General features: G+C 37.2%; 2 protein-coding genes across 2 annotated transcripts in view; one reads left to right on the forward strand and one right to left on the reverse strand.

The window, feature by feature from the left end:
- Window positions 1-875: 875 nt before the first annotated feature.
- LOC137291325 (dystrophin-like) lies at window positions 876-19,970 on the reverse strand. The gene is made up of 17 exons (XM_067822630.1): window positions 19,709-19,970; window positions 19,154-19,214; window positions 17,201-17,262; window positions 16,948-17,022; window positions 16,568-16,772; window positions 15,126-15,211; window positions 12,744-12,823; window positions 12,262-12,336; window positions 11,926-12,037; window positions 11,545-11,599; window positions 9,511-9,622; window positions 8,701-8,831; window positions 7,482-7,683; window positions 6,882-6,967; window positions 6,122-6,296; window positions 4,813-5,278; window positions 876-4,493 (listed from the first exon to the last, which is right to left on the reverse strand). The coding sequence occupies exons 1-17, from the start codon at window positions 19,728-19,730 to the stop codon at window positions 4,369-4,371; spliced, it is 2,130 nt and encodes a 709-aa protein (XP_067678731.1). The 5' UTR covers window positions 19,731-19,970; the 3' UTR covers window positions 876-4,368.
- A 244-nt stretch (window positions 19,971-20,214) lies between these two features.
- The window catches only part of LOC137292158 (kelch-like ECH-associated protein 1), a 64,006-nt gene continuing 60,661 nt past the window's right edge, over window positions 20,215-23,559 (forward strand). The window contains exon 1 of the mRNA XM_067823707.1: window positions 20,215-20,264. The gene's annotated coding sequence lies outside the window, so the exon portion shown is untranslated. The remainder of the gene's footprint in view (window positions 20,265-23,559) is intronic.

The following is a 23,559-nucleotide window of genomic DNA, read 5'->3' on the forward strand; positions in this document are numbered from 1 at the left end:
ATGCATGCACGTTCTGTGATGTCAGTGTTTCGTCCTTGAGACGTGCAATACTTTGTTGCATGTGCATTCCAGGAAAGAGAAACAGAGCAAATGAATGCCACACAATACTGTCTCTTTGGAAAGCTCAACCCCTGACCTTGCGATTTTTAATAGAAATTTAATGTCTCAATGACAAATGGCTGTACATATGCAGTGTCACCAGGACACTATTTCAGCACTGGTGAAACGCTACCAGAACACAAATGACGTCATCGATCAGCCACATTCTGGACATCCACATGTAACAACATCAAGACAGGACAGATGGATAAGGGTGACCCATCTTTGCCACAGGTTGCAGAGATGGCTGCCCAGACCATCCCAGGACTTCACCGTATTCACCCCAACACAGTTTGACAACATTTGCATCATCAGCGGATCAGACAACCATGTCCCACCATACGACCTATCCTGACATGTCATCGACAAGCTCACCGAATGTGGTGCTGAAATCATGTCTGCACACTGTTGTTTTGGGGGAGAAATGTTTTTACAGATGAGTCCAGGTTTAACATTTCCCATAGTGATGGATGTCAATGTGCCTATAGATGCATGGGAGAATGTGTTGCACAGGCATGTGTCTTGGAGAGGAATCGCTTTGATGGTGGTAACAATATGAAGAGCACGAACATTGAACTAGGCAATTGGGATATGATGACATCCCAGTCGGTGATCCTTACCAACTGATCCTGTTAGTCACCTCTTACAACCAACATGGGTTACTGAAGAATTCTAGTCTTCACAGGTCCCACCATTATAAAACAGGAGTTTGCTGTTTAACAATGAACAAACAGCAGTACACAGAGTAAGAAATTTACAAACAACAAAAAAGTTGGTGCATTCATAGAAAATATATTTATGACTTGAAGACATCAATACAAGTCGAAATTCAACAGGTGACGAGACAGAATCAGATAAAAAGAATTGTTGGTACTTCAATATCACTATCGGTATAGTTTCATTTGGTTGGCCTTCTTCATATGTCTTCACATTTCAACATATCTTATGCATTCTTGCTTAAAATATTACAAGGATCATAGCTAAATATACAAAAAGAAATGACAGTAACCAGCATATTTACTTCCAGGTATATATCCGTAAATAGATGTCATACTGTAATTTACTTTTTTGTTATTATTTCTCATCAAACAATTGCATCTACTTAAAACTCATCAGTTCTATTATGCAGAATACTCTGTGTACTCTAAAATGATCAATGGACAGGATTTTCTCTCAGTCAACACACTTTTGAAATCTAAGTTTTGCTAATTTATTTCCCTTTCATGTCTCAAATAAAATATTAAACTGATAAATCATAAAGATTTGTTTGTAGGTTTCTTGTATGTTTAAAGAAACTAGGAGCAAAGTTAATCTGGATAAGTGATTGGGAAGTTCTAAATGCCATTTTCTTTCAGAATAATAGTTTCTCGATTTATGTACAATAGTTTAAACAAAAGCTATATAATTAACAGGTATTTTTTTTACCAAACCCCTTAAAAAGTTGATTATGTGATACAAAAATGAGAAAAGTATAGTAAATACAAACAATTAGAATGTAAGCATTCAGCTAAAACAAAATGTCCAAAACGATACTAAAATCTCACATTTTGTAAATTAAATGCGAGTTTATATAAGTTTTAACTAAATGCAGAATGACAATAAGACTCGAACACTATTGTCCAGATTGCACTGTAAGCCATTCCACAGAAACAGCCAATAGCATACATAGCAGTAAAATACTCGACAGAAAACACCACTACATGGCACTTGATGATGTAATAAATTAAGAGAAATGATGAAATATTTACACTCAGGTAAGCAACTGTCATAAAGACACATAAAATTTTAAGTTTCATTTCAAAATAATTTGGCAAAATAAGAAATGCTTCAATATCCATGGATGAATATGACTAAATACTTCATCTCAACTTTCAGGTTAAATTTTATCTACGCGGGCAATAATCACCACGAAGGAGTTCATGAGAAGTATTTTTGTCTAAGTATGACCAAAGAATTCTAAAATGTATTCAAATCTAAAATGCTTGCAAAGTCCTTCACAATAAAATGAAAGCTATTTCTGACGCATAATCATGTGCTTGACAGATTTTGTATGGGTTTTGAACCAACCTACCAACATAACCAACAAGGGCCTACTAGGACCTAATAACCATGATAAAGTATAGTTCATTTGTTTTGTTATGTTGTCTTAATATTATCCCAGAGACACTGCTAATACGAGTGGCTACATTTCATGTTGGTTCTCACTGTTCAGTTCTGGATTATCAAACAGTGAACATGTCAGTTGAAGCCGCAGATGAATATTCTACTCAAATTTGGACAAGGGAATTCTGAAAATGTCTTAGGAATCATAACCTAAAACTGGATGTCTGGTGGTGATTTTGCAATAATACTGTTACAGGTTTTTACAAAATTTAAACAGATGACCTTGACACAATATTCATGTGTGTTGCATCAAAGCTGGTCTTGTGTGTTGCCAACTGGTTATATAGGGTACATGATTAAACAACCGCAAATCACATGATTTTGTCCTGTGATTGAAAATGGCTTGTTGAGACAGATGCTGAAACAATACTATACAATTCAATCTGTATAAGTGAGAGAACAAGCAATGAATGCTAATGGTTCTATATATATCATGAAAAATCAATGTCTGAAGAAATGACTACAACACCAAGTCGTGTAAATATCTTGCAAAATAACACGTGCCCATAAAAACTTCACAGTGCTGAATACTGTTAACGCTACCTTCAACACAGGTCAAAACACGATCAAAGTTAATCTACCCTAATCCTGAAACAAATCATGCTGCCATTGGGATATACTTTAACAGTGACTTCTGAGAACTACAAAAACAAACACAACACAGCCGGTTAAAGTATCTTCTAATAAACCTTCATGCAACGTAATGCATTAAACTCAAGGGGCACTTGTTCTATGTAACCCTATTATTAAATTGTGAACACTGAGGGGTCCCTAGATTTATATGAAGACAAAGTCATCAAAATCCCCAGCAATGGCAAAATACTCTTCTATTAGTTATGATTATGTAAAATGTTTTAGTGTGTAAATGGCAAAGAGGAGGGAGAGCACTGAAAGTTCTGCACCAGAAAGGACCACCGGAAAAGAGTACTACCATCAATTTCAGTCAAAGTCAAACTTGTTGCCATGGACATACAAAAATATTGGATTCAGAATTCATAAACTACCAAAAGGCACCAGTTCACCAGAAGAAGTATCCATGTGTCAAGTTTGGTGGAGAAATATTGAAAGGTTTTAAAGTTCTGCTTCAGTAAAAGATAAATGTGCACGAATGGACGGAGCAGATTTTAATAACCCCTGCAAAATACTTTGCAAAGGATGAAAAAAATACAAAAGACATCAAGGACCCATAAAACCCAGGCATTGCAGCTATGCTCATAAAATATAGGTCTGGTTCCATGGGCTCTGCATGTGTCACTTTGAATCTGCGTCCCCATGGCTCTTGTCATGTACTGGCTGTACAATAATATAACACCACTTTCAAAGCACCATATTGAATGTTATGTTTATGGTAAAGTCTACATTATGAACCATGTAGATGAACACCTGTCACACATTTGCACTTCCCCTGTATACAGGTATAGGGTATACAGGTGTGTATATAAAGGATACCAAATACAAGATGCACATAACATAAACTGCTCCTGAATCTGTACAAGATATCATAAGTTGCATAATTGATTGCATTCATGACAAATACATTTGATTATTGCACTGCACTCCTGAATCATTAGAACCCAGTACAGGTATACACACGTATTAATGTTGCTATCTATCTTCTATGGAATAATGCTCACTTCCATTTACCAACCTACATGTTACCCCAAGAAGAAACAATAGTGGCTGTGTGGGTTAAATATATTTAGCTCAATTTGTGTGCTGGCAATTAGGTGTCTGTCTCAGAGGGTGTGGGTTTGAATCCTGGATGAGACTCAACCCAACAAAGGTACAATGTGTACTTTACTGAGAAAGTGTCCTCCCCTATATAGCACATGTTACATTTGACCACTGCCACGTGTAACATGACATTGTGTATTTATGAATATACGAAATGTTTTAAGAATTCATTAACTTTTCACACAAAAACACTCTGGCAAACAATTGCTCAACAACAGTGGAATAGATTAACAAGCACCTGTTGGTGAAGCAATGGTCCCATGGCAAGAGCTTCACTTGCATAATAAACACACACTGAATCAAAATAGTAAATGTGCGACTACCTATTCCATCTGCTAGTACTAAGTTATATCATGTATTTCATACATGCGACTACTGTGGACAATACTGATCAACAGTGGTATGAACAAAGTCAGACATTGCTGTGCCGATATTGTTCGCTGCTTCTAGCATCTCATCATTGTTGTTGTAGGATTTGGAGTCACCCATTGAGTAGGCTGCAACAGAATGAAGCAGATTAATAACTAAATCAGTCTGACTCTTCATATCAGAGTGAGTGAGATGGGCTTAAACACCACCTGTCATTTTGTGTGAGGACAAAATATGATAAAAAAGCATGATTTATTCATGTTATTATGGAGGCTAAAAATGCTCATTCTGAAGCAAAACCAATTGGCTCCCTGAAGTGGAACTCAAGACCGATTGAAACACAGGAGACACTTTCACAAATACAAGAGTAAGTATTGAGAACACATTACTTACTTTGGGGAAATGAACTAGTGCATAAACTCTGAAACTTCCTGGCTCTATTTTTACCTGAAAAAGACAAATTGGCTGGCAGGGCATCATCAATCCGCTTCAGCAGCTCCTGAATCTCAGCTTCCTCCTCTGGGCAGAATTGTGACTTGGACACACTGGATGGGGAGAAGTAACACTGGCTTTCTTCAATACTACCATGGCTGGTCCATTCAGGAGTCTTAGGGGTGAAAGGGTCTTTATCAGGGGTGGTAGGTGTGGTTGAACCAGTCCATTGTGGAGTTCCTGGGGTGGTGGAGCTGTGCCACTCCTTCCCTGCAGGGGTGAGGGTATTGCCTTTCCGTCTCCTTGGTTCTGTGAAGTATGCCCCTGCAGCAGGGGTGGTGTGTTTGGATGGGATTCGGCTGGAGCAGGCCTGTGGGGTGGTGTCGATGGATAGGGGGGAGAAGTAGCTGTGTCCAAGGTATGACATGGATACTGGACGGTGATAGGTTATATCACTGGAAGACCGATGGAGTGGTTGCTGCTGCAAGGAGAAATAAAGGGTCAAACATCAAACATCAGGGTGACTATGCTTTAGTTTCATATCCATTTGCTGCCTTAGTCTACATGTAGGTAGTGGCAATTTTCATATTCTCAATTATTCATGCATATCTTTGAGCAGAATAATCTGATATTAGTGAGAAGGCACCTGACAGGTTTTCAACAACATGAATCAAACTTCCAAATGACATTAATCAACACAGATGGATGGTTCCACCAACATCAGTATGTAAATAAGTCTGGGCCAAAACCAGGGATTTAACTCTTGAAACACCTTTATGCTGTTGCAGTCCTTTCAGCCAGAGAATCTGACGATCAACGTGCACTGACAGAGACACCCATAAAATATGAAGCCTTAGAGGTGAAAGAAATACTGACATTTTTCAAAGATAGGCCAGACAAAATTCATTTCTTGTTTTACGGACTTTTGTCCTCACAAAAACTAAGGGCGGAAGGGAAAAAAGACATTAAAAATCCCCAGTCAAAGCCAAACCCTACATGAGTAATTTTGGTTTAATTATATCACCTAAAAATAAACTGAGCGAGTGTAGGTTTCACAATGAGTATTTCACTTAAATCACATTAAGGATTTCAGTTTTTGAGCAGGGAAAAATCAATGTTTAATTTTTTTCTTATTCTTGAAAAAAAAAATGCGACCGGCAGACCTGTAAAACAAGAACTGGTCTGTCATTTAAAACTGTAAATAGAACTGGTCTGGCCTGTGCTGATATTTGACTATAGTCAATCCTGTTGAGAAATAAGGGTAAATCACTGTAGTGCATGTTACAGGTCAGCTATGGTAACTACACCAAAACACATTACTCACCTTAAGGACATTTTGGACCCTGTTGAGATGGCGACTCAGCCTCCTGTTGTGGTCTTCAAGCACATCCTTCTGTGCATGAATCACATCATTCTCTATCTCAAGATCAGCTTCATGGGACAGGTTGCTCTCAGTGTCTGATGGTTGTCGCAGCTCAGCTATCTTCCTGTACAGTTTCCTATACATTTGTGAAAGAAAGACATAATGAGGCATTACATTGTAGTGAATAAATGCAGCAGAATTTTGTCATATTTTATCAGTAACTCATATATTCAACTTTTAATAACTTTTAAAAGTTATGTCATTGTTTTTGAACATACGCTTTATGTACGAGAATAATTTTCATGCATCTTGGAAAGATAACAATATCATCATGTAGAGTTGATCAGTATTTTACATCTATATCACTTGTATACTTTGTAGGTAGACAAACCAGTCAAGATTAAGTCAAAAATAATTTCCATCCATATAATGTCAGTCAATCCAGAAACATGCCCTGACTGGAGTGTTGTAGATGTTATCCTAAATATGCTACATGAGGAAACAGAATGAATGTTGTTAAACCTGCAGTCAGCAATATTCTCGCTTTATCACTGCGGCGTGTAGATAGTAACTTACAATCTCACACTCCTTTCAGCAATATTCCAGCCATATCCTTGTTTGGAACCACAAGAAATGGGTTTCACACATAAACACTTGAGGAGAATCAGCATCACAAGTCACCTTTTTAAAATTAAGCACTCTGAATAGATGTTCTTGTTACCTGTTCTCTTCCTCCAGGCGACGGATAACACCTTCATATTCGTGTCTCTGTTGTTTCATGAAATTTGACACATCCTTCACATTCTCCTGAAATCATGAGGAAAGAATAGTCAGTGAATAAGGTGGTTAATATCTCAGTCAAAATTCTTCTCCTCACCAATAATTCTTCCCCTGTAGTTCTGTAAGGTTTTAGTGTATCTGTCAATTAGAACCAGGTAATCATGAATTGAAAGTTTAATTTCTGTGAGAAAAAAAAACCCCAGTGCAACCTCTTAAATTCAGTTTCAGTCATCAAATTTGAAGATGAAGACATCATGGTACAGAGATATCTCCCTTGGGATAATTGTTAGCCTTCTTAACAAGAGAGATGTTTGTATGCTGTTGATGCAGCATGAGAAATAGTTCAGTTATATAACAACTGACCCTAAATAACACATTTGACCATACTATCCAGTGACTGATATTGTGAACATCGATCGAAGCTGTCCAGGTATAATGACACACCATCAACCGAGTCTAACAAGCCCTACAATCCTTTTCACTGGGTGGCCTGTTACTTCTACCATAGGTACATTTCACTGCATATAGGTAAGATAGTTACCTTGTCATGCACAGACTGTGTGGGTGTCTTTCTGGGTGTGTTGTTAAGAACAAGGACCGTGGCAGACTTGGGACGGAAGCTGTTGGACTCTGCCAGAGGCTGGCGTGAAGTTAATGGCTGTGGGTCATTTGACTGACCTCCAGCTGCTTCGGTGTTGGTGACCTTGATCAACATCGGCTCTTGTCGACCTGGACGGCCTCTCCTTCAACGAAATGTGGATTGAGTGTGAGGTTTACAAGAAAGTCAACAAGACCAAACGCCAGCCTTAGAACACCACATCTACCACTCTATACAGTTTGGAGAGATCTGTCACCCTGAGTGCTCAAGCTCATGGTAATAATGAAGAAAGCCAGTGATCACGGTAGGTTTTGAGTGTGCGCAGAAATAAAATTATACATATGTAGTCCAAATCTTTTGCGAATGAAATTTTCAGTACAATCCTGAATCGTGTTAAAATTTATTGTTTGTCTATATGTTGCAGTTTTAAGGTACTTTTCAAAATTATGGAAATCAGAATATATGTGTCCAAAACATACATACAAGAAATTCTTTGCGTGGTTTTATTATTTTCTTGCATGAATAAACGCATGTTTCTATGTTAATGTGAACACTGAGAAAGCCCGTTTTACTTTACTCCATCAAGTGAGTGGATGAACCAAGGGTATGAAATAAGCATGACCTAGCCAATATAGTCCCTGATTTCCTATAGTATCCCAAACACAATACTGAATAAATGTTGACAGATTACAGGGCCTCCATTCACAAGGCATTTCATGTAAGTCACTAAGGTAACCTTAGTGCAAGAATGAGGTTAACCTTAGTAAAGGTTGCTTAGTGAAAGGAGACAGTTGCATCAAATAAATATACACTGTCTTGATGTGGTACTCAACAAAATATATTTTAATGAACTATAATAAACTACAAAGGATACCTTGCAATATTGAAAACACTGTTTCATTCTGCTTGCACATGTTTTACTCTGATTCTTGTCACCAAAATAGTTTTCTTGTCATTCAGTTCTTCAAGTTATGGTTGAGTTGTCAGGGTTTCAGTTTATATCATGTTATTACTCAACCATATCACTGTATAATTTATTTCAGTAGTATCTTTTATCTATACAATCCTTACACAAACTTAAAGAGAATGACTGTCAATTTCTTTACTACCTAAATATTGAAATAGTGTCTGAGAAATAAGGATCACAGTCTGCATGGCCTACCATTCCATAATGGGGTTGATCCTGGCAGAGTCAATAGGCAAGTATTTCACTTTACTCTTGTGACGATGTTTCTTGCTCAGGTTGTTCCGGATAGTCTTCATGAACGCCTTTGTATCATCTTTGCTGCTTGTCTGTCAGAGGAATAGAGAAAGAGACTATAAGTATTGCTATCTGAAAGGTCACATGAGCTTACCATTTTCAATTCCAGTTTCCAAATATGTTTTGCTTTCTTGTGTTTTTCAATGATGAATACATAGTAATACTCAAGTTAGTATATTATTATTCTTAACTACTTTCCAGTGGTCTTTAGGAATAAGTGAAAATAGTACAAATAGAGATTCAGATATCAGAATACAGCTAGCATGGTTACTGAGCCCTCTTTTGTTATTATTCACATTCAGCTATGTGACAAACCACGTCCATTTCAACTGACTCTATCAATAACAGCATGAGTTACTTCCCTTAGGCACAAAACCCATGAATCAACCACTCATGATGTTGTTTGGTTGGTTTGCTGTTTAATGCCGCTCTCAGCAATATTCCAGCTAATTGGCAGCCGTCTGTAACTGTCAGAACCAGACAATCCAGTGATCAACAGCACGAGTTTCAATTTACCCAAAGGGAATGGGAACATGAAACATGCATCAACCAAATCTGCAAGTCAGACCATCCAATCAGGTTAGTTGCCTTCTATGACAAGCATGGGTTGTTGAAGAACAATTCTAGCCCACTCTCCTTACTGAGAAAGTGAAATAAAAAAAATGACATATGTTGAATTCTAGCCCAGGTCTTCACATGTCCAACACTCACCATGAGACAGTACTCCTGCAGTGGGTGTTTAAGCTTGTGGTTCTTCCTTGTCTGGCCGGTGAAGAAACAGTGCTGACAGATGTCAAAGTTAAAACATTTCAGGCACCGATATCTGAAGACAGACAGGCAAAATGTGATTTTATCAAACAGGTTGAATTAGAATGGAGTGACTGACGGAAACCTCTTTGAAAACCTGATGCATGAAACACATTAATTTTCCCTTGGTTGTATATTAATGTTCCTGTCATGCCCATCAAGAAAGTGAGCCCTGACCATCAAGCCAGCGATTCTGCAACCAGACCTTGTCTCACAAGTGTACAAGAGCAAGAGAAGCAAGAGAATAATGTACAGATGTGATGTTGTATGCTCATTTCAATGCTGAACAATTTGTCAGTGGCATATTCTAATGTCAGAGAGAGACAGTGGTATAAAGTGACACAATATGCAGACATTTCCACTGAAACCAAGGAGCACTGACAGTTCTCAACCACCAAAGCTCAAAATCAGAACAAATCAAGACCTCAGGGGTTGTGTCAGAATCAAAACCAGGCAAGAAAACAAACTGGATAGATTTGATAAGAGTGTCATATGCCATGCAGCTTATAAAGTGTATGGATACAAATCCCACCTATGTGTGCAAAAAGATGAGATCAAAGATACAATAAATGTCTCAAAAACAACTCTTATTGTAGCTCTGGTAGAAATATGTATCAGGGGCACCTTTCGCGAAACAACCTTCACTAAGGTTAACCTTAACTCTCAGGCATTAACACTGTGCTAAGGTTACCTTAGTGACTTTTGATCATCTTGTTGCTTTGTGAGAGAAGGCCCAGGTACACCAAAAGGGGGGATGTATTTAGAGAAAAGTACTCAATCCTGTCCCTGCGATTAGCTAATCTCAGAACAATTGGAGAATACCACAATTTGGGGTTTCAAACTATATACCTTAATGAAACCTGGTGTAATCAAAATCACTAAACCACTTCCTTCAGATTGTTGTAAGGCCCCAGTGTTACCATCAGGCAAAGGCCTGATTATCTTGCACCCACAGCAAGGGACTGATTGGAAATTGTGACCTTGTGTTTTGAGGCCAAGAAACGGAGAAATGAATGGGCAGGTATTTTTGCATTGGTTTGATTGGTTCGTATGTCAGCTCAAACAGCTGCTAGAGAAACCAAGCATTATCATTTTGGATAATGTGAGTTGCCATAACCGGCATGTCCCTGGAATCATCACACCCACCATGAGCAATCTAAAAGCTCAATTGCAGTATTTTCTCACTTCAGAAACAAAGCCCCAGCTAAAGGAAAAAATACAACAGCACAAAGTCAATCCAGTACATTACTGACTTATTAGTAACTAGCTGCAAAACAAGGCCACACAGTTCTGCGTACACCAGTATGATATGGTGATTTCAATCTAATCGAGCTGATCTAGGGTAATTGTAAGAATTTCATTGCTTGCAAAAATATATGTAACATTGAATGCAATAAACATTCAAGTTTTGAGACATTAAAGAGCTTGAAATGCCTCTTTTGCAAGAATTACCCTGCAAGTGTGGCAAAAGGCTGAAGACTGTTCTCAAATCGAGGACGAATACTGTCTGAGAGGCGGCACTGATGTCAGCTGAGTTATACTTGTTGTAATTCTGCTAGAGTCCTCAACCAGCAGTGGCACTGACACTTGATATTTTGAGATGGTCCCTGCCACACACTGAACACGGTCAACCAGTCTGTCTGCCATGTGGGCCACAGTATAGTTTATTTTCCAGAAATGTTTCCACCATGGAAGTTTTTAGAATGTTTGGGACATTTTATGAGCAATCATTATGATTTGGGAATGGTACATCATGATTACCTATATGCCATATTAGGTCGATGTGGTATGAATGATTAAATATGAGTTTTGAATCTGAAAGATCAGCCCTAATCAGATAATTGTCAAAAAGCTTTTTCCAAGCATTTCTCACATTACTATAATAATCACTTCGTAGAATGTTCAGAAGAAACCTAGTATAAGTGACTTTTAACTCACCTGAATCCTATTATGGGGAACGCTTTACAAATATTGCACTTTGCCTCATGTTTCACTGGAAACAAAAAGAATATTTCTTGATACAATAACTAACACAAAATGAATCCATTATTGCCATGAATTTACTGCATCATTTCAAAATTCAATATTAATGACTCTTCAACTTCAGATTGTCTGTGTGAACGAATACTGATTAGAGTGTTGTGACATCTGTTCAGCACAATGTGATAGTTATAATGATATCCACTAACCAAATTATCAAACAACACTCTAGCCCACGAGTCGCCTCTTGCACCAAACAGAGATTGCTAAAGACCATTTCTAATTATTTAAATTCACTATAGACAATATGGATAGCTGCCTGACAACAGAAAGGCTCACCTGTTTCAGCTGCTGCCAGTCGGTGGAGAGTTGGCAGCCACACCAGGGTCTGTGGTTCCCGTAACAACCAGCTGTAGAACATATCTTCTGACACTCCAGTTGTGTTTGAAGTCTGAAATCAAATCCATACTTGTCTTGCTTCATACTTTCTGTCTCATGAGAAGTATACTTACTCTCAAAATAATATGATATGCTCAGAACCGGGGGAGCATAATGGTTCCTGCAGAGTGACCTATGATCAAGAGCATTTGAGCTAGAGTCCAATAATACCATAACAAACAACTGCACCATAGGAATACTGGTTATGTAATAACCACAATGCCACAACAAACTCACCCCTTGGAGACAGCTAGCCACAACTGCCTGGACATTCTTCCCAAAAGCAACACTTTCCTTTAAGAGGTCTGGGATCTGAAACATCAGCATTTCAATGCAGTTGAGTCTCATGAACGTTGTGTGTCACCACCTCGCAACGTAACCAATACCGTGTAAATTTATAAAAACAAAACTATAAACAAACTTGCTTATAAAAACAAGATCAATAACATGGGATCTAGGAAGACAGGGAAAGGACTTCTCCATAGTTCATAACAATACTGAAGACATTATGAGGGCAGTGCAGTGAATTTTCACTGTCCAGTTGCATAGTCAAACCTAGGACTTCCTCTCATGAGGAAATGCATTAACAACTGGGCCAACTTCATCACCCTCATAGAACACATGATACATTAGCTAGGGTTAAGCTGTTGAGTCCTGCAGTTCCTACAATGAAATCAGTGGGACACTCACAGATGCACATCAGCAGCTTGTGTACAAACCTGAATAAGGTCTTGTATGAAATCCCCCAGGCTCTTCTCTCCTACAAATGTACTTTGATCTTTCAATTCATTGTAGAAAACTGAAAAACAAATATGTCATGGTAACTAAATTACCATCAAGCATTGGGCAGACAGTTTTAATGAGTATGTAAAGTAAATATTCATTTCAAATGACAGTGTAAAGCAATTAAAGGGAGACAACTGGGTAAGTACCAAAACATTGTGATGATGCAATACTGAAACAGAAGATGAATAATTTGGGAAGAAATCTGAGACATAAAAAAGTAAGACAATAGGAACAATGATTAAATAGGAATTAAATGTAACAATGACATCCATTCTCAATCACATCACGGATGTTATTGTTACAAGTAACATAATAACATGTCTCAGTATCAAGGTCAGCAGGTTATCTGTTACAGAATACTCATTGGTATCTGACAATGCTAAAAGAATGTTCAGCATTATGTAGCTGAAGCGTACAATTACACAACCTCAGTAGCAGAGGTACAGAAGCTCACCTGTATGTTTAAGTTAAAACAACATGAAATCATGCTGGTTTCAGTGAGTGAGCGACTTTAGTTTTACACCACACTCAGCAATATTCCAGCTATATGGCGGCAGTCTGTAAATAATCGAGTGTGGACCAGAAAATCCAGTGATCAACAACATAAGCATTGGTCTGCACAATTGGGAACCGATGACATGTGTCAACCAAGTCAGCGAGCCTGACCACCCGATCCTGTCAGTCGCCTCTTACGACAAGCATGGCAAGTCACCTTTTATGGCAAGCATGAGTTGCTGAAGGCCTATTCTACCTCGGATCTTCACGGGTCAATGCTGGTTTCAGAATTACTAAACCCAAGTAGTGGAGGTTTAGGAGACCACCTTCATTTGAAGATGAAAACATGATGAAAATATGCTTGGGACAGGCATAACACACACACACAAAAACAGTGAGGGATAAGGACATTTGAGGAAACGCCTCAAATCTTGCACCCAAAACATTTCCAGCATAACTGATAATGTTATTTCACCTGCCTTACACACAGACAAAAAATGCTAAAATGTTTACAAAATTCATTGAGGATTAAAGTAACAAATGAATATTACACATGAGGTTTTATTGATGTATACAATATTTCATGACACCATTTGTTTTTCGCTGGTCCAGATTTTTTAGACACACAGTGATTTTTTCAGTCCAGCACCAATGAAAAGATGGATGATGGGTGACAAACCAAATCAGCTCAAAGGGATGATTTGGGTTAAAATTGATCTTCAGTAACTCAGGTTTGCCTAATAGGATCAGGTGGTCAAGTGTGCCGACTATGTTGACATGTCATCCAATCCAAATTGCCTTGGTTGATGCTTGTGGACCAGCCTTGCTTATTTACAGAGCAGTCATAAAGCTGGAATATAACTGAGTGCGGCTAAAAACACTCACTCACTCACTGTGATGATACGAAGGTGAGCTACATTTGGTCTGCTTCGATAGTATCTCAGCAGAAGTGACACCAAGAAGGTATGCGAGTGTAGTTTCATGATGTATAGTTGGTGGTGCACTGATGAGGGGAGATAATGCAGAGAGTATCAGTATCCCATCAATATCACCTGAAGGGACACAACGAATGGGCGTGTCGATTTCTAACCTTGTGAGAGAAACAAACATTCGGAATGACAAGCCAATGAAAGCCAGCAATAGGCCACGTGATTACCTTGCTGACTTGAGAGAATCCAGATTAGTCATGTGGTATCGTTTCAGCAATAAATCACCACAGTTACAAGGTAGCAGAAAGTCTCCAGAACAAGGAGCAGGTGAGTGATGTCACTTAACATTATATTCAGACCACCATGACCATAACATGTCACTTCCATCGAAGCGAGATGCCGTTGATATTTGCCACTTTGTCAAACACGAAATGGTTAGGAATTTATTTGTTTTTTTAAAACCATAAGTTTACAAACACTTCAGAAATATATCACATTTGATTATGACTTAAAAAAAAAACACCACATGGTTGTGGGGAGTGCTAACAAACCAAAGAAAAAAGCAGTATTTGTCAAGGATTCAAACTCATGACCAAAAGATCTTTGCAACTGCTAAGTGACACAACGTTGAACAAGAAAATGCTGAGGGGATTCAGATCAGAGGGCCAGTAGAGCACCCAGACAAGGGTCTTCCATCATGTCCACAATACAGCACTCAAGGTGGTTGTTCACTGTCATTTCCTGGATAATGGCGTACTGAGCCAAGTATATCAACTTAGTTCCCTTTTATGATGTGGATAGTCTGTTGTCTCAAAACATCAGGAGAAAGGAAATCATATGCACAAGAGTTACTTACAAACATGTGATCAGGACACATTAATGAGTACTTACATCTATATTTTTCCACAAGACGAGCAGAACACAGTGTGGCTAAAACAAACTTGACTGACAGGATCGACACATTTCCACTGCGACTTCTGAATAGAAAAATAAAATCCATGCAGTGTAAAAGTGAAATGAGTTCTTTAATCCCCCAGTACTTTTTGATTTGCTGTAAATGTTAATCTTCAGATTTGAACCTTCAGACCCATTAACATTTTCAACTAATAACGATGATTAAGCTTATAAAGAAACACTGATATTCAAGCTCACTTTTGATGACTAACATGAAATAATTGTAGTTTTGGTTCAGATTTCAGCTTATACCTAAACACTCACAGCACATTTCTGTTGTGGTCAAAGGATGTAACTCTATACGGGAAACTGTGGCAGCTTTGACAACTCAGACATCTACTGTAGATGACAATTACATACTTTCAAAGAGATAGAACCCTATTATAACAGAAACTTGAAGTTGCTTCTAAATCTAATCTGATTTAAACTGATCATGAAGTGGCATCTAAAATCACAATATTCACACTATGGAAGTAGTTACATATATGTTATATGTTATATATACAGTTTAATATCTTGACCACAAGTGTCAGCAAGTTCTGTCACATCCGGGTGTAGCATATCAAATCTACTTGGGACTATTCAGAGATTTGTTGCCAGTCAGGCTTGAGGCTGAATTTCCTAGTACATAAAACCAGCTGCAATGCTATGACACCAAGGGGCAATGACTCTGAACACCTGCATTCTCTCCCAGTTGACACACCTGTCACTTCATCTCAAACTTGATCAGCTTTGGTTTCAAACATCATGTTTATGATTCATAAACTCAGTCAGTGAGCCATTTTATTTAATATTAATAATAATAAAAATTTTACACAACAATATCATAGGGAGTGAATATTAATTTCTCATAATGCTACATCTGCAAATTTACTAGTCATTCAACAGAGTACTAACAGGATAGTGTGATTATGCTTAGTTGGTTACTATGATTGTGTATTGCTTATACATTCGGGGAGTGTATTAGCAAGTATTTGATGAAGGACACAATATCTACATTGCATCACAAAGCATTGCATCTCAACCATATACAATATTCATGTAAATCTCAGATAAAAATGTACTATAACTATTGATAACTGACCTGACACTTATTTTCATGATTCTAGATAATTAGTGGTAATCTGTGGTAGATTCTGGTAATTAGTTTTCAGTTCAAATAAACACCTTGAACATTCCAAGGAAGCAGAAATATTGACAACTAAGAAAAGAACTTATGACATTTGTTTTTAACTCTATATATTTTGACAGCATGAGCAAAGTTATATCCTCTGTCAAACTTTTCCCATGCATTATGAGACCTGTTGTAAATTATGTGAACACTGAAGAAAACAAAAATGTACCATTTACAACACTGATAAGGTTATATAGGAACTTACACATCAAACAAGTTCAACAGAAAATTGAGCAGCAGATCAGCAAATACTTCTGGGCTCTGTTTGGGTGCATGTCTGTGATCTGCTGTGTGGTAGATACCTAGAAGGAGTGTGGACAAGTCTCCACACGTCACCTTCTGATGGCAACCATCCGGGTAGTCCAGATCGTCCAACACACTGCGGATCACCTTCAGTGTTATCTGATGTACTGTAATAGAGGAAACATCTAAATACACATGCAGATACAATATTCGATGGAGACAGAGTAAGGGTAGACTTGCAGGTGTGGGCCAGAGGTTGGGTAATTAATAAGGCAACAATACGTAAAAATAGCTAGAGTAGATGTACAGTAGGAAGACAAATGATCATGTAGATCTACCTACATGAAAGTCTCTTCTGGAGATGTCTAATTTTTATAGCAGTCCTGTAGGCAGCATAGCGAATCTCATGGTAGTCATCTGTAAAAAAATATAAACTGCCATAACTAAGTGACATTTTCTCATGAACTTATTAGATTATGGTAAGGATGCAAAAAATATAAATTTGAATTTGCATATACATCTTTGAATCAGTTTGATAAGCAATGTAAGCAAAACATTACAGACACATGTCCATTTAAAATCAACATTCCCTTACCAAGTTCTTCCAGAATTTTTGAGAAATATGGATGATCCCATGATGTGGTCTGAGTCTGATGGCTGAAAAGTACATAAGTAACAGGTAACATCTGAAGATATTGTGTGGTAAGACAGCCCATGTCTAAAATGACACAGGTAACATGTTAACATGTAGACTGAAACGAACAATGGAAAGTTTTAGACTGAACTGTGAGTGGGCATAAATGATCACAGTAAGATTTGGCACCATAATGGTAATCATTCAGCAGTATTGCACATGGCTTAACATGACTCATGCACATATATGGCTCTAAATGCACACGGGTCCATTAGAGCAAACTGTTACACATAAACTGAGAAAACTAGGATCTTCGTCCGATTTACTCCCATTTCTGGCAGTGAGGTCATTACACCTTTTAATTTGTTCAGTGAGCTGTCCCATTTCTTTGCGTGTTATTTCTGGCAGTGTGCTGTTCACATCGCTTAACTGATAGGTAATAAATTACTAATTGGACTTGAGTAGGCTAATTAAATGGATTAACTTAATTGATAAATGATACCATACCATGAGAGAGACAAGCAAATAAAATAAACAAGATCCTCGTAGATCATGGGAATGGAGGTTAGCTCTTCCCAAACACGCTTCTTCATGTTGCTGGTCAAACATCTCGCTTTAATATCACCTAGATCCTAGTGTTCGCGGTAGGTTTTGTAAGAGGGCGTCCAGAAATAATGGTATAAATATGTAGCCGAGAACTTTTGCACATACAATATTTTTTACAATCCTGAATCATTTCAAAATGTCTTGCTTTTCTATATCTTACTGATTTAAGGTACTTTTAAAAATTTAGTAGATCAGAATTTATGCGTCCAAAACATGCATGCCAAATTTTTGTGTGTGTTTTTTGGTCAATTTTTGCAGTGAAAAACGCAAGTTTCTGTGTTAACACGAATACTTGATTTGTAGCATGTGTGTGGGGCTTCCTGCGTCTCACAATGATACCTGACATCTGCGGTTGTGGTCACTGTGACCAGACAACCGGTATGGAAACACCCCCAGGGAACTGAACCATTCTTGTTTTCCTTCCTACGTGTATATCTGTATCCATCCAGAATCAAATCCCCACCTATTTTCCTTCCGTCTAAAATTTCACCATTCTCTGCCATCATATTGAATATGTGTGACCAAAATACTGACTAATAAATATTTATGCCCGTCACATTTCCTTCTCTCATTATACAGAAGAAATGCAATTTAATTACACAAAAAAAAAAAAGTGTAAAAAACAAAGTGTGTTCATAATCATATATATCCTATCCTGTCCCAAATTCAAAGAAAGTTCCCAAAGACAAACACATTATGTCGTTAATCATTAGATGAGCAAAATCCCATTAGGATTAACCTGCCCAAGTAGCAAATGATCAGGTAGGTAGCAATGGATTAAGGCTTTTACTAACCCTGTTTCATTTTCACACATGATTAGTTAACATAATCTCATTTTCACACAGACGATTTAGTCCCAATTAGTAATGGCAGTTTTCCCAGTTCTGGCAGTGGATTATAACACCTCCCTAATTATGTCATCTTGAGACTGAGAAGGTTTGGGATTATGCCCTTTATCCAACATGACTGTCCAAAATGCAGCTGCCAGATTTTATACTACATTATGCACTAATTATCAGCTAAAATCTAATGAATACATAGCTGTATAAGGAAATTGTTACACATACTTTTGGGTTATTGTTAATCAATAGTGACAATCTGTACATAAACATAATTAAACATGTTAAAGGATTCACTGGTTTAGTGATTTTCTCACAGAAAATACAATCTGTATGAATAATTCAGAAATGTCTCAGAATAATCATGATAATGCCTTAAAAACAATGCTCATATGGATTCTGTTTCATTGTGCACCATTTTGTTTCACATCAACACGAGTAAGTGTATTTGTTGTGCATTCAACCCTACCAGATAAAATATGGGATCCCATTTTCTGTCTCTTGTCGCTCCCAACCTTCTACAATCACATCTGAAAAATTATCATTAACATGATCATGATTATTAATTTTGTTTACTTTCATAAATGCTACCACAATTATATGTAAATAGAAATCAAGATGAATTCAGTATCTTAATTACAATTGCCAATGGGAAATATGAAGTCCACTAGGTGATGTCTTACATGAACTGACATCAGTCACCATCTGACATCTTACAAAGTGACTAGAGAAGCATCACCAGATCACTGACATTGATTGCATTTTCTCATATTGCCCACGGTCTGTTTTTGCTTACAGTGATTGACCTAACTGAAAACAGGAACATACGTCATTTCAAAAACAATACCACTTCTGCAATGTAGTTCATATGCATGTTTTGAAAAAAATATTTTATAACCTATTAGACATACAAGCAAAGATGTCGTCTGAATCGATCATTAAACAAGTGGTGCAAATTAATGTATGCACTATATTACCCACTGAGAATCCAGAAAAATGGGCTAGAGACAAATAAACGTCATACCATAGAGTTCGGTGTTATCCATCCTCAATATCGAATCAACAGGGCTGATGAGTAATATGCAAGGTCCTGTAGGCAGTCTCACTGCTCGTTCAATGTCAATGCTTTATACAAAAACTACACCACCAACATGTTTGGAAATGACAACACATTTAGATGAATTCATTCTGATGATGCTAAGATAATTCTTTCCCCTATCTTTGTCTCTTGTTGCATCTTTACTCCCAAACTTTTTTTCACAGTACTGGCTCTTTAAATTTAACTCCCTTCAAAAACTAACGGCGTGTTATGTTTACGATATGATTGACACAGACATTCGAATACATTTTCGTAAATACCCCACACACATTCTTGCAGAAAAACGTGTTCTCGTTTTCTTTGTTCTGCTTGATTTATCTGTCACCTCGATGTCAGCACATTGAAGAATACAAAGTAATAAATTTACAATAATGAAATGATTTGTCAGGTAGGTATTACAATTCTGACCAATATCCCTTCCGTTCGCAGAACGCATGCGCGAGTATATTACATCCGCTTACAGTAGTGACAGAAGCGCACGGTTAGTATTTTTCGAGTTGAATGAGTTTGATTGAAAATGTCTGTAAATTAATAAGTGGTCATATAATGGTATATAATGTAGGCGATGTGTAGTTTTCAGGTAATGATGTTACGAGCGACTGTAATACCACTTAACTCATGAACCAGATTGACAGGTGCTCTCAAAGATAAGGTTTCCAGATGACAGATATTACCAGTGTAATCAGTATGTTGCTGAAGAATGTAACAGTTATTGAATCACTGTTTGATTCCGCCCCAGTTGAATGGTATCTAAATCCTCTTTTATGTTTTATAAGAACTGTACAGGTGATTGTGCTTACAGTACCAGCTTGAATCTCAATTTGAGGTTAACAACAACAGTGAAAAATCAACGAAAGATTTATTTTAACTAGGGAATCATTAATGCAAAATGTACCTAATAATCAAATGCATAAAAATGCTAAATCTTTACTCTAAAGATGCCATTCATGTTTCGCCTGAATGGTTTACATACTATATACAAGATCACGTTGCTTGTCATATTTTCATGGCTTGCCAAAATTGATTACATAAAATCGGAATTGAATTGCAAAATTCATTTCCAAGCAGACACAAGTGCCTCTTAAATTATTTTGCCTCATGAAGGCTATCAATGGAAAAATGCCAGATACTGCCAGTGTAATTATTAGGCTCTAGATAATGATGATAAGGGGTAGCTGGACGGAGAATCCTACCACTTTCCATCTCATATGGTACACACCATGGTAAATGACATGGGAAATCTACTTACGCAGGTGTTTTGTTCCCGGCTACAGTTAAAACTGTTGTAGAGCAAATTAGAAAGGGAAATTCTTTATTATCTCTGCAATCTGAAATGTTTGACTGTATAGGGAGAGTTTTTGATATGACTGGCTTGTCGTACTATAGCAACATTGCTAAAGAAAGGATCGAAAACATATGACGTCATGTCCGGCAAAACTTTGAGATTACTTCAATAGAAGTGGCGGCTTAATGATAGAAAATGCATGATATGCATGTGAATAAATATGAAATGAACTTGTCTTGTCTGAAGGTAGGCAGAATGATATTAAAAGATTGCATCTTTTTTTTCCCGAAATATTTTATCGTTATCCGATTGAAAACCCATTACGCCAGGATATATTCATATGTAGTGAAGATTTGTTAGGTAGAGTGAGATACCTTATTGACAGAACCCTGCTATGAGAAGCCATTTTGCACATTGTTGTATCTTGTCACAGACAAAGTAGATCAATTTTTGTTTTGTTAACTCATCATATCATTAAATCAGCCTTCATGTTAGCAAATTCAGTGAGCATCAGCATTTGCTTTTCATGTACTATGATGTAGGGCAGCATAGTTGTCTAAAACACCTGAACTCTCTGGTATGTGATCATGGGTCCAAATGATGATTTTATTCTGATAAATTTTCTAGGATTGTCAGATCTTTTGTGTCAAGCAGGTACAAAAAAAAGTAGAATTCAAATTGAAAACAATAAAGTCTTCAAATAACTTCAATTTATTTCTTTGCTTTGTGGAATATGATTAAATCCTGAAAATACTTGACTGTATAGTCCATCCTAAAATGCGATCTGGTGTTCTATTGTATATGGTAATAAATTAATATTTCAGGGAATACTAGTAACATTTTTTCTGCACTGTTGTTTTCACCATTAGTAAAACGAGGCACTGATAACAGATGCCCCCTCCAACAACAGAAGTGTAATTGTTCATCAGATATATGTCAGAAACTACAGGCAGACTTTTTCTCAAATATTGGTTTATGAACCACAAGCTCAGAGTGATTGAGTGAGTAGTGTTTTACACCATTTTAAGCAATATTTTAGCAGTATCATGATGGGGGACACCATAAATTATATTATTTAATGGGCTTCACACATTGTACGCATGTGAGGACTTGAACCTGGTTCTTCAACATGATGTTGGAATGCTTATACCAAAGGGCTAAACCCTAAACCCTGCCATCACCATTGGTATCTGTGATCTCTGTTTGAGCTCTAATATCGCAGTTGTTGTGTACTTTAAATTTCCTAGAAGTATAATCCTTGACAAGTATTGACAATGAAGGTCAGATCTTACTCTTAACAGGGGTGATTAGAACTTGACATGTTTACTTGAAATGTTGAAGACCTTGTGTTCAGAGCCTTCCTTTATTCAGTACGTTATGTCACCATTGCTTGTCTTGAATATTGATAAGTATTATGTGAAACCATGATTTGTTTACTCGCTCACTCACACTAGCCTCTGGAGAATGACTTCCTGCTGAATGCTGACTTTGTGTAATTTTGATTTATGCCATTCTATATCTTATTCTGCTGATGAAATCTGTTTTGAAATTCCTGCTTGATCAATGGAATCTTTTCTGAAAAAATATCTTTGAAATAAAATGCTTCTTGAAATCAAAATACTCTATTGTACAATTTGTTTTCTACGAGTTGGGATTGACAACATTAGAGTTCAGTAACCCATTTTGAAACTTCTGTTGCCATGGGCTAATCCCGATTTATGAGTGTCAGTGAGGTGCACCTATGTGCAGACTGAAATCTGCAGGTGATGTTTGTGCATGTTGATGGTGACACTAAAGTGTTGATCAGGTTTCAATCAAGATACTTCCTTTGATACTTTGGATCATTCTTAGCATGGTATGTCTGTTAATATGTCAAGTAGAGGCAATTGTTTATTTGTCTTTAGTTGGGAAAAAATGCTGATCTAAAATTAGTAAAAGTGAAATAGTTCAATTGTTGCTGAATTAATATATTGATTGTGAACAGTTTCTAGTAGTTATTGGTCATATTTCAAGAGCTTATGTGTGATGATTTATATGCAAAGAGAATGTGTCAATTTCTGTGGTTGTGTTTCAATGAAATTTGAAGACATTCCTTACTGGAATTTCTGATGGACATTGAATCTTACCTGTAGTATTATAAATCTGCATACTAGGTACAATATGTGATAGCGAGTCGCATCATGAATACAAACATCAATTATAAATATGAACAAGCCTGCATGTTCTACTTTTTCATCAACAATGTATACTGCATCCCATATGGAGTAATGTTTACTAGCCAGTGCATTGATGGTTTGTTCATAATTTGATGTATCTCAGCTCATACCATCCCTAGAAGATGTACGCTTAAAACAGTTTCCAGTAAGAAAAACATTTGTTTATAGAAAATATATATGAGTCCGTACTTGCCTTAAGAAGTGGCTAGAGTTCGTTAGAATCACAGATACAATAGTTGATTCATGTCGTCATATCCCAGTTGCATAGATCACAG

This window comes from Haliotis asinina, chromosome 7 (assembly GCF_037392515.1).
Source record: "Haliotis asinina isolate JCU_RB_2024 chromosome 7, JCU_Hal_asi_v2, whole genome shotgun sequence".
In the NCBI taxonomy this organism is placed as follows: Eukaryota; Metazoa; Mollusca; class Gastropoda; order Lepetellida; family Haliotidae; genus Haliotis; species Haliotis asinina.